Raw genomic sequence first — 12119 nt, forward strand, 5'->3', positions numbered from 1 at the left:
TCTGAAACCAATTGTCAAATTACAATGCATTGCATATTGGCCGGTAGCCATTTTTTGGGGGCACTCGCCTCACCTCTTACACATACAGAAGTCTGAGGGTTATACTACAAAGCAGAATCAATGAGTTAGCCAGCTAACTTGCCTAAATATTCAGAATTAACATTTTATTCAACATCCAAAAATATATGTTTACATTTCTTAATGAACCAGAAAATCAATGGTTATTTTGGGTTGTTTACCTCTGAACCAAAGAGGATGTTAGCCTGAATTTACCTGAGTCAACAGAGGCCCTGTCCTCCTCTCGCTCTTCCTCCTCCCCCTCATTGATTTCTCTCTCCTCCTCCTCCTCTTTGACAATCACATTGAGTTCCACTGTTTGATTGCAGTCCCCCAGCTTCACTGACAGCAACTCTGGACCCCGCTGTGAGCTTCTCTGGGCTGGAACACCACAACCAGAACCTGGTTCAGACATGGTAGGCTAGAGGTGGATCTAAAAGAGGAGACCAAAAGAGTTCAGGGTGATTTTCATAAACCTAGATCGTGGTATAGCTCCAGAAAAGACAAACATGTATCTAAGCTAGCTAACCACACATCCCGTCCAGCAGGATGAAATAAATATAGGATTGACGGCAACAGCCAGTCAGATTAGTAAATAAGTAACGAAAAACACTGGCTGTTGATTACAAGCATATTCAGTTCAAATTCATTACTAATATCTGATACACTCAGTGATTGACATTACCACCCCATCCTCAGTACCCGATTCAAACACAAGCAACACAAGCATTTTCTTACCTCAAAATCGCCTGGCTATTCATGGAGAATAGATTAGGTGCAATTCCAAGGTAACAGATTGATGCTGACACACAGAGTTGTCACTTTAAAAATGTATGAAAAACCAATGAATGCAAAGTTAAACAATCCATACAACTCCATGGAGCACAAGCACCATTTCCACTGAACATTCTACAACGTTAAACACAAGGCCTACTTCTAACAATTTCCACAAACGACACAAACCGTCATTCTGTTAACAAACTTTGTATCTGCACCGTTCTTCAAGTCAACGTGTTTTTGTATCATTTTCAGTCTTAATTGTTAAAAGTAGCTTAGAATCGTTTGGTTTAATTCCATTATGAAGTGTAAGAATTATAGAATGTTCATCCACTAGGAGCAGTGGTATAGTGTTGAGAGTCTTGATTGTCAACACAACAAAACAAGAGCAACAGTATGGTGTCTTTAATAGTCAATGTATACAATCACTCACCGTGATATAGCTTCACACTGGTAACACTCAACATAATAAAGAGCAGTGGACTGTTTTCTCAAACCATCAGCATTAAACACTCAGTAATAAAACAGTAGCTTTCCCAAAACCACATTCAAAATCCAGCAAGGTGAAACAAAGTATCTCTCACTCAGTAACCCCTCAATAACCAATAACATAAAACAAGTTGGTGAAATATTAAAACGGGTCATTCAACCATAACCTTGTAGATAATCTACCTTAAATTTGTCAGATAAATGGGCGGCCCGTCAGGAAGTCCAGGATCCAGTTGTAGAGGGAAGTGTTCAGTCCCAGGGTCCTTAGCTAAGTGATGAGCTTGGAGGGCACTATGGTGTTGAACGCTGAGCTGTAGTCAACGAACAGCATTCTCACGTGTTCCTGTTGTCCAGGTGGGAAAGGGCAGTGTGGAGTGCAATAGCGATTGGGACATTTGTGGAACTGTTGAGGCGCTATGTGAATTGGAGTGAGACCTGGGTGTCTGAGGTGATGGTGTTGATGTGAGCCATGACCAGCCTAGAGATGTGAGTCCTACGTGGTGGCAGTCATTTAGACAGGTTACCATGGCGTTCTTGGACACAAGGACTATGGTGGTCTGCTTGAAACATGTAGGTATTACAGACTGTGTCAGGGAGAAAATGTCTTGCCAGCTGGTCAGCTCTGCGTATGCGTCCTAGTAATCCGTCTGGCCCTGTGGCCTTGTGAATGTTAACTTATTTAAAAGGTCTTACTCACATCCGCTATGGAGAGCGTGATCACACAGTTGTCCGGAAAGGCTGATGCTTTCATGCATGGTTCAGTGTTGCTTGCCTCGAAGTGAGCATAGAAGGCATTTAGCTCTTCTGGTACGTCTGTGTCACTGGGCAGCTCATGGCTGGGTTTCGCTTTGTAATCTGTGATAGTTTGCAAGCGCTGCCACATCCAACAAGCGACAGACGCGGTGTAGTAGGATTCAAACTTGATCCTGTATTAACGCTTTGCCTGTTTTATGGTTCGTCTGAGGACATAGCGGGATTTCTTATAAGTGTACAGATTAGTGTCCCGCTCCTTGAAAGCGGAAGCTCTAGCCTTTAGCTCAGTGCAGATGTTGCCTGTAATCCATGGTTTCTGGTTGGGATATGTACGTACAGTCACTGTGGGGACAACATCGTCGATGCACTTCTTAAAGAAGCCGGTGACTGATGTGGTGTACTCCTCAATGCCATCAGATGATTCCCGGGACATATTCCAGTCTGTGCAAAACAGTCGTATCATCCACTTCGTCGGACCACTTCTGTATTGAGCGAGTCACTGGTACTTCCTGTTTGAGTTTTTGCTTGTAAGCAGGAATCGGGAGGATGATTTGCCAAACGGCGAACGAGGCAGAGCTTCGTATGTGTCTCTGTGTGTGTAGTAAAGGGGATTTAGAGTTTTGCACAGGTGCATGCTGGTAGAAATGAGGTAAAACTGATCACCGGTCTCTGGATGAGCATTTTCTTGTTTGCTTATGGCCCTATACAGCTAGGTGAAGTAATTACAGTGCCTTGCGAAAGTATTCGCCCCCCTTGAACTTTGCAACCTTTTGCCACATTTCAGGCTTCAAACATAAATATATAAAACTGTATTTTTTTGTGAAGAATCAACAACAAGTGGGACACAATCATGAAGTGGAACGACATTTATTGGATATTTCAAACTTTTTTAACAAATCAAAAACTGAAAAATTGGGCGTGCAAAATTATTCAGGACATCAACCTCTCCCTCAACAAGACAAATACAAGACACATGCGTAGGAAACGGACTACAGGAAACGAAGGGCCAGGCACACCACCATTCACATTGACGGGTCTGTAGGAGAGGGGTCGAGAGCTTCAAGTTCCTCTGTGTTCACATCACTAAAGAACTATCATCGTCCAAACTAGAGGGCGACGATTAATCGAAATGGCCGATTAATTAGGGCCGATTTCAGGTTTTCATAACAATCAAAATCGGTATATTTGGGCGCCGATTTTTGTTTTTATATCTTTATTTAACTCGGCAAGTCAGTTAAGAACACATTCTTATTTTCAATGACGGCCTAGGAACGGTGGGTTAACTGCCTCGTTCAGGGGCAGAACTACAGATTTTCACATTGTCAGCTCGGGGGATCCAATCTTGCAATCTTACAGTTAATTAACTTCTTGCTCCTACTTGAGACGCAGATGTCTCAAGTAGACACCTGGAAATGCAAATGCGCTACGCTAAATGCTAAATGTACTCGTTAAAACTCAAACGTTCATCAAAATTCACATGCAGGGTATTGAATTAAAGCTACACTCGTTGTGAACCTAGCCAACAAGTCAGATTTTTAAAATGCTTTTGGGCGAAAGCATGAGAAGCTATTATCTGATAGCATGCAACACCCCAAAATGCCTGAATGCGATGTAAACAAAGATTTAGCTTAGCCGGCGCTACACAAAACGCAGAAATAAAATATAAAACATTCATTACCTTTGACGAGCTTCTTTCTTGGCACTCCTATATGCCCCATAAACATCACTATTGGGTCTTTTTTTCGTTTAAATCGGTCCATATATACCCAAAATAGCTTTCTATGGAAGCTGTGTCATTCAGAAAAAAACATTGTTTTTAAACGCTGCGTCATTTTTTAAAATTAAAAAAGTCGACGATAAACTTTCACAAAACACTTCGAAATACTTTTGTAATCCAACTTTAGGTATTAGTAAACGTTTATAATCTATCAAAATGATTACAGGGCGATGTATATTCAATAGCTCCTCGTTTTCAAATCAATGGCTGCCAATGTGCACATTCAAAACATCCTGGTGGAGACCGGAAGAAATGGAATCCAGTTAGTTGGATTTACCAAGAAAAAAGTCCCTTGAAAATGACGACAAAGGCGACATCGTGTGGAATCTGTAGGAATTGCATGCAGATCCATAATTAATTTTGTGCCCTTTTAACAACCCATGAAAGTGACGCATGGAAATTATTTTTAGCTTTCAGAGAGCAGTTTTTCGTGCGTTTTTTGATGAAACAAACGATCTGTTATAGTCACAGCCGTGATTTAACCAGTTTTAGAAACTTCAGAGTGTTTTCTATCCACACATACTAATCATATGCATATACTATATTCCTGGCATGAGTAGCAGGACGCTGAAAAGTTGCGCGATTTTTAACAGAATGTTCGAAAAAGGAGGGGGTAGACTTAAGAGGTTTTTAACTAGTCCAACGCAATAACGACCTGCCTCTCTCTCGTTGCACTCCACAAGGAGACTGCCTGTTACGTCAATGCAGTAAGCCAAGGTAAGTTGCTAGCTAGCATTAAACTTATAAAAAACACAATCAATCATAATCACTAGTTAACTACACATGGTTGAAGATATTATTAGATATTATCTAGCGTGTCCTGCGTTGCATATAATCTGACTGAGCATACAAGCATACAAGTATCTGACTGAACGGTGGTAGGCAGAAGCAGGCGCGTAAACATTAATTCAAACAGCACTTTTGTGCATTTTGCCAGCAGCGCTTCGTTGTGCGTCAAGCATTGCCCTGTTTATGACTTCAAGCCTATCAACTCCCGAGATTAGGCTGGTGTAACCGAAGTGAAATGGCTAACTAGTAATAACTACAACCTAAAACTTCTTACCTGGGAATATTGAAGACTCATGTTAAAATGAACCACCAGGTTTCATATGTTCTCATGTTCTGATCAAGGAACTGAAACATTAGCTTTCTTACATAGCAGATATTGCACTTTTACTTTCTTCTCCAACACTTTGTTTTTGCATTATTTAAACCAAATTGAACATGTTTCATTATTTGAGGCTAAATTGATTTTATTGATGTTAATCGGTATTGGCTTTTTTGGTCCTCCAATAATCGGTATCGGCGTTGAAAAAATCATAAATCGGTCGACCTCTAGTCCAAACACACCAACAGTCGTGACGAGGGCACGACCATGCCTCTTCCCCCTCAGGAGGCTGAAAAGATTTGGCATGGGGCCCTCAGATCCTCAAAAAGTTATACAACTGCACCACTGAGAGCATCTTGACTGGCTGCATCACCGCTTGGTATGGCAACTGCTTGGCATCCGACCGCAAGGTGCTACAGAGGGTAGTGCGTACGGCCCAGTATATCACTGGGGCCAAGCTCCCTGCCATCCAGGACCTCTATACCAGGCGGTGTCAGAGGAAGGCCCTAAAAATTGTCAAAGACTCCAGCCACCCAAGTCCTCCCTGCTACCGCACGGCCAGCGGTACCGGAATACCAAGTTTGGCACCAAAAGGCTCTGGAACAGCTTCTACCCTCAAGCCATTAGACTGCTGAATAGCTTCTACCCCCAAGCCATTAGAATGCTGAACAGCTTCTACCCTCCAAGCCATAAGACTGCTGAACAGCTTCTACTCCCCCAAGCCATCAGACTGCTGAACAGCTTCTACCCCCAAGCCATAAGACTGCTGAACAGCTTCTACCCCCAAGCCATCAGACTGCTGAACAGCTTCTACCTCCAAGCCATCAGACTGCTGAACAGCTTCTACCCCCAAGCCATAAGACTGCTGAACAGCTTCTACCCCCAAGCCATCAGACTGCTGAACAGCTTCTACCTCCAAGCCATCAGACTGCTGAACAGCTTCTACCCCCAAGCCATTAGACTCCTGAACAGCTTCTACCCCCAAGCCATCAGACTGCTGAACAGCTTCTACCCCCAAGCCATTAGACTCCTGAACAGCTTCTACCCCCAAGCCATTAGACTGCTGAACAGCTTCTACCCTCAAGCCATTAGACTGCTGAACATTTTCTTCACCATAATTAAACTAAGGATCTTCAGCTAAAATTCGTTAATAATCTGCTTCCGTAGTCTAGCGATATATTCCAGCTCATGAATTTCCTGAATATCTGTATTTGCATTAGCCAGGCTATCTGCTACGGTGGCTACTTCTTATCGTCACAGAGTTTACACCCAGAGGAGCGTCACTGCTCATTTTGCATCCCTTGAAGAGTAGCCAATCAGCCTAAATCCAATAGATGTTTCCTATTGGACACACAAACGTTTTGTTCAGATTCATCCGTTACAACGAGAAGAGTTTTGTTCAAACTCATCTGTTTTGTATGCTGTAGACTCTAGTGAGTAAGCTGGACCCTGGTTTTATAGACACACAATCGATTATGTACGGTGCAATATTTATGTCCAATATGACAAACAAGTGGATTAAAGCTGATTGGCAACTCTTTAAAGGGCCGCAAAATGAGCAGCGACGCTCCTGGGGGTGTAAACTCAGTGGACCTGGAGACTAGAAGTGTTCCTGGGGGTGTAAACTCAGTGGACTTGGAGACTAGAAGTGCTCCTGGGGGTGTAAACTCAGTGGACTTGGAGACTAGAAGTGCTCCTGGGGGTGTAAACTCAGTGGACCTGGAGACTAGAAGTGCTCCTGGGGGTGTAAACTCAGTGGACTTGGAGACTAGAAGTGTTCCTGGGGGTGTAAACTCAGTGGACTTGGAGACTAGAAGTGCTCCTGGGGGTGTAAACTCAGTGGACCTGGAGACTAGAAGTGTTCCTGGGGGTGTAAACTCAGTGGACTTGGAGACTAGAAGTGTTCCTGGGGGTGTAAACTCTGTGGACTTGGAGACTAGAAGTGTTCCTGGGGGTGTAAACTCAGTGGACCTGGAGACTAGAAGTGTTCCTGGGGGTGTAAACTCAGTGGACTTGGAGACTAGAAGTGTTTCTGGGTAGAATGGACCTTTTACTGCAGCACAACGTATAGAAGATAAGAGTACACACACAAACAACATTGTTGACCATTTAGGATTGAAATAAACAAAACAAAAAACAAAAATCACATATCTTATATAAAATATTTAATTATTCTTTGTATGATAACAAGTATAAAATGTATCGATAATTCAGCACTAAATATTAATTTATAAAGAGAGGAAGAGGCCCAACTCGGCTGCAAATCTGTCTCCCTCCAGCATGGGGCGTTTTCTTGTTGTTTCACCCACCAAGCAGGCAGTTTTGTATGGAGGTCAATGAGAGTGAGTCGAATTTGGTCAACAACAAAAGCAATGACTTAATTGCTACACTAGATGAATTTGATCAAATAAAAGTTTTGTAATGCTTAAGTCGTTATGACTGTACTGATATAAAACTAGGACACGTGACATTCGGGACACGCTACTTTTAGGAGAAAAAAAACCCTCTATATTGGAGTTGTCTCGAGATGGCTATGCATATTCATGGCATGAGGCTAGTAGCATAGCATATCTCTCCATTGAATACAGGCGGTTGACGTCAACAACCCTCATCAAATATTCAAAAACGGATTACAATAATGAGATGTATCGACCAATGAGATGAGGCCACCAGTTCAGAGAGCAAGACAGACGCTTTGTGAACAACCACTCCCATTATTAGAGCGAAGAGACATGCATCCTCTTCAGTGTATCCATAATGTTTGGTAAACATGACGGGACTCTTATTCTGAAGGATTCCAAAAGATCCAATGACAACAACCGGTTCCAAGAAGCGAGTGAGACGGAAAAGGCGACTGGGCTTGAATCTGAAAGTGTGACAAGTGTAGTGTGTGATAACGAATGGAAACTAGTGAAATCAAAGAATGGAAACAAAAACGGGCCAAAGTTGTATTAGAAGACCAGGACCAGGTCCAATAACGCATTTCTTATCGGACTGCATTGTTTTGGACAAGGAGGTTAATTTGGGAAATCCATTTGTAATACCGAGGACTGTGAAGAAAGCAGTGGGAAAGGTGAACCTACGTCAGAAGTGACCTGTATTGATCTTCGGAGCCTGCAAAAGGAGGATATAGCTGACGAGTCCCAGGATTGGTCAGTGCACGTCACCTGACCCGTATGGTGAATGGACGGTAGGAGAAAAGCCTGTCGATATTGTTGTTGTTTGAGGAGACTCTACCTGAACAAGTGAAGCTTGGATATGTGAGATATGCGGTGAGAGCATTTATGTCCAAACCATTACAGTCGGGGGGGAATTGTAAAGGATATGATTAAATGTTTGCAGATGGGAGAAGTATGATATTGAAGAATCTGTGAATGGAAAATGTTGCAAGTGTGGTGGGGATCATACTTCCTTGAGTGCCCTGTTAGGGAGGCTGAGGTGTCAAGAAATCATGGCTGTGCAGCAGATCTCCTATGTGGAGGCAGTGAAGAGAGTCGAAGGGGGAAGAGGCAACAGTGTTGAAGATATGGCAGGGGGAGGCATTGCAACCAGTTGCTAGTGTTTTAAGGTAAATCAAGTTATCTGGATAAACTCATTGTAAAGAAAGTGAATTGTGTGGCATTTATAGCCACAGAGGTTAATTGTACAACACAAGTGTTTTACAAGTCCAAGAACCTGGATATCATTATATCTGCAGCAGATGCGTTTTTGGGTCTCCAAGACTTCACGGCAGAAGCACTGAAAGGACTACTGTTGCTAGGAAATGTCCCGTCCTCACAGGAGCATCGTTCTTCAAGTCAATGAACCTGTTCAGAAGTTTAGGGACCTTTTTTTCTTCTTTATCATCATTTTATTTATTTATTTATTTATTTATATATTTTTTACAGGAAAGTAGGTTGATTTTGTTTAGCAAATTATTATTTTTTGATAGTTTGTAAAAAAAAAAATATAATAATAATATAATAATACCCGGATCCTGATTATCCACCCCCACAGGTGGAGGCGGAATGCACATCCAATTGTTGAGAACGCCATTATACCATAGAAGAAGAAGAAGATCCGTGACCTGGAAATACTTAGTTACTCTTGCCTGCTTCACAGCTGTATCACGGAAAGGAAAATGAGACAGATATTTCACTGGATGTATAAATATGAAGCATCTGCTTGGTGGTTCAACAGCGGAATAAGTTTTGTAGACTTTAGCCTTTGCAAAAGTATTTTTTTTTAATGTAGGAGTGCAAAGTTGAATTGAGTTATTGCACACGGCTCATTTCACAGAGTAGGCATTCCCTAACTGAAATATGCAGATGTATGAACGGGCCAATAGGATCTCGCTAGCTCACACTCATTCTGCCCACTATAATCAGTTCCCATTGGAAACGACAGGCTGTGGTTTATCTTGGTTTAGTTATACAAATCTTTGGCCTTATTGTTTTTGATGGAAACCCACATTTTGATTGACATTCCTTCTTAATATGCTTGAAAACGTTATGGGAAAATGGTTACGCCTTGACCACGCCCCCACTAGCATTGTATTGGTGCACCAGAAGTACATTCATTAATTCAAATCAAATCTTATTGGTCACATGGTTAGCAGATGTGGGTGGCAGGGTTAGAGCGTTGGAGTAGTAACCGGAAGGTTGCAAGTTCAAACCCCCGAGCTGTCGTTCTGCCCCTGAACAGGCACTCATTGAAAATAAGAATTTGTTCTTAACTGACTTGCCTAGTTAAATAAAAATGTTCATGCGAGTGTAGCGAAATGCTTGTGCTTTTAGTTCCGACCATGCAGTAATATCCAACGATTAATCTAACCTAACAATTTCACAACTAAAGGAATGATTAAGAATATGTACATAAACAAAGGCACAGGCAAGATGCAGTATAGAGTACGTTTTTAAAAATTATGCAGAAACCGGCAGTGTAATTGATTTTGTTGGAAAGGGTGTTGATCTGGAAGCATTACGTTTTTGGGGAGCTAAAATAAGGGCAATTGTACAGACCAAGGCGATGTACGAGTTTACGTTACTGACCTCGCCTTCTTGATGATAGCGGGATGAACAGGCAGTGGAACAATGCGTTTGCCTTGCGTTGCAGTGCGTTCTGTGTGGTGCATACGTTGAATTTATCTCAAGTATGCGTAAATGCATGTGTGGGCGGCTTGGCAGAAATTGTAGCTGAAGGTGGAATTTTTGTTGCACAAATATCCAGATTATGCTGCGTACCATTTTGCGCAATGACACTGTAGGTTTGTTCAAGGGATTAACTGTTTGCATAATCGGGAAACCGGGAAGTTTAGCAACGGTTAGTTCATCTCATATGTATATACTGCACTCAATACCGTCTACTGTATCTTGCCTATGCTGCTCTGTACCATCACTCATTCATATGTCTTTATGTACATATTCTTTATCCCCTTACACTTGTGTCTATAAGGTAGTAGTTTTGGAATTGTTAGCTAGATTACCTGTTGGTTATTACTGCATTGTCGGAACTAGAAGCACAAGCATTTCGCTACACTCGCATTAACATCTGCTAACCATGTGTATGTGACAAATAAAATTTGATTTGATAATATTGCGAGTTAGCTACCTAGATGGGTTAGTTATACAAATATTTGGTTTGTCTATCTTTGGCTAAACAAGGAGCAGCCGGTTAGCTAATTCCTCGCTACAGTCATTTTACTCACGATGAGTCGACAGCTGGCTAACTACGAAATAAAAGTCACACTTCAACCGTGAACCTGAAATAAAGTTAGCATGTTAGCTAGCTAGCTACACAAACGGGTCGGACGGGAGATGTGTTGCTAACTGGCTAACAGCTAACTAGCTGGGGGAACAACAAAACCAGGCCGCTGAAACCAGTGCGGTTTCATCCTGGAATGTGTTGGTTTACAGACCGTGTTACAAGCATCATTAAAACAAGGTTACCTGGAACTGATTTCCTGAAGCGAATTGTTTGGCTGAAAATAATTGGAAATGGTGAGGTCTCGTAGAACAGCGGGAAAAATGTATCCACTTTCCGAGTGAGTTTGGTCTGGATTATGAGATGCTGCAGGAAATGTTCGTGAGCGTCGTATCAGCGTAGTCATTGTGCATGTTTTACCGGCTTCCGACGGAAAGAAGTCAGGCAAAACAAACGAAAATAGATTTCTCAACCAAAACAAGACAGCTATCATTACATTATATTTCTATCAGCAGTGTGATGTTGTATTATTACAACAGTGTACAGCATCTGTTATCCTTTATTATCCTCATGTTACTATACTGACTTGTCATCGATAAATGCAATCTACCAACGAAGAAGAGGCATTACAGACAGTAGCCATGAAGTGCCATTTAGTGCTTTGAAAGGCTGGCCATGGCGCACAACAGCATCCTCCCGGACACCGTAGATCAGGTATTAAAAATGTGATTCACATTAATAAACAGTCCATTTGTATTTTCCAACGGGGCTATACATTTGGGTGAGGGTTTTTTCATAGCCTGAATAGCCTCGTTTCACTGCCACAAAAAAAATTAAACCATCTAGTGTTCAGTGAAATAACAAAACGTCAAATACAAAATGTCAAATAATTAACATCCAATCACATTAACCGCTGCTCTCTCGTGGGAATTCCACCAACGTAGCCAAACGTAGCTGCTGCTCATGTTGGTATCCGTACTGATGGCACAAAAGCCATGACAGGGAGACATAGTGGAGTGGTAACGCGCGTGCAAACAGTTGCTCCCGACCCCACTTGGGTTTACTGCAGCATCCACCGCAGCTTGAAAGACGTGTGACACCACAGTGAAAATGGTGAACTTAAAGCAAGGCCCCTGAACTCGTATTTTCTGAACTACGTTAAGGATATGAGCAGCGACCATGTAACGCTTTTTTCAACATACAGAAAGTGCGCTGGTTATCAACGGGCAAAGTGTTGACACGTTTATTTGAATTGAGAGATGAGCTTAACGTTTTTACTGACCATAATCACTTGTCTGACCTCTTGCATGATGGGTTTCTCAGAAGACTGGCCTGTCTGGGAGATGTTTTTTCTCACCTGAATGATCTGAATCTAGGATTAGACGGACTCTCCGCAACTATATTCAACGTGCGGGACAAAATCAAGGCTACGATTAAGAAATCGGAGCTCTTCTCTGTCTGCATTAACAAGGACAA

The 12119-nt window shown here is 42.1% G+C and overlaps 1 protein-coding gene across 3 annotated transcripts in view; it reads right to left on the reverse strand.

Moving 5' to 3' along the window:
- LOC110487164 (zinc finger protein 345) overlaps nucleotides 1-11006 on the reverse strand; it is a 54928-nt gene extending 43922 nt beyond the window's left edge. For all 3 annotated transcript variants that reach the window (XM_036948540.1, XM_036948536.1, XM_036948539.1), the window contains exons 1-2: nucleotides 10889-11006; nucleotides 274-490 (exon numbers count right to left, since the gene is read on the reverse strand). In XM_036948540.1, the coding sequence (XP_036804435.1) occupies nucleotides 274-472 (199 nt within the window). In that variant the 5' untranslated portion in view covers nucleotides 473-490; nucleotides 10889-11006. The remainder of the gene's footprint in view (nucleotides 1-273; nucleotides 491-10888) is intronic.
- Nucleotides 11007-12119: the final 1113 nt, after the last annotated feature.

This window comes from Oncorhynchus mykiss, chromosome 17, assembly GCF_013265735.2.
Source record: "Oncorhynchus mykiss isolate Arlee chromosome 17, USDA_OmykA_1.1, whole genome shotgun sequence".
NCBI lineage: Eukaryota > Metazoa > Chordata > Actinopteri > Salmoniformes > Salmonidae > Oncorhynchus > Oncorhynchus mykiss.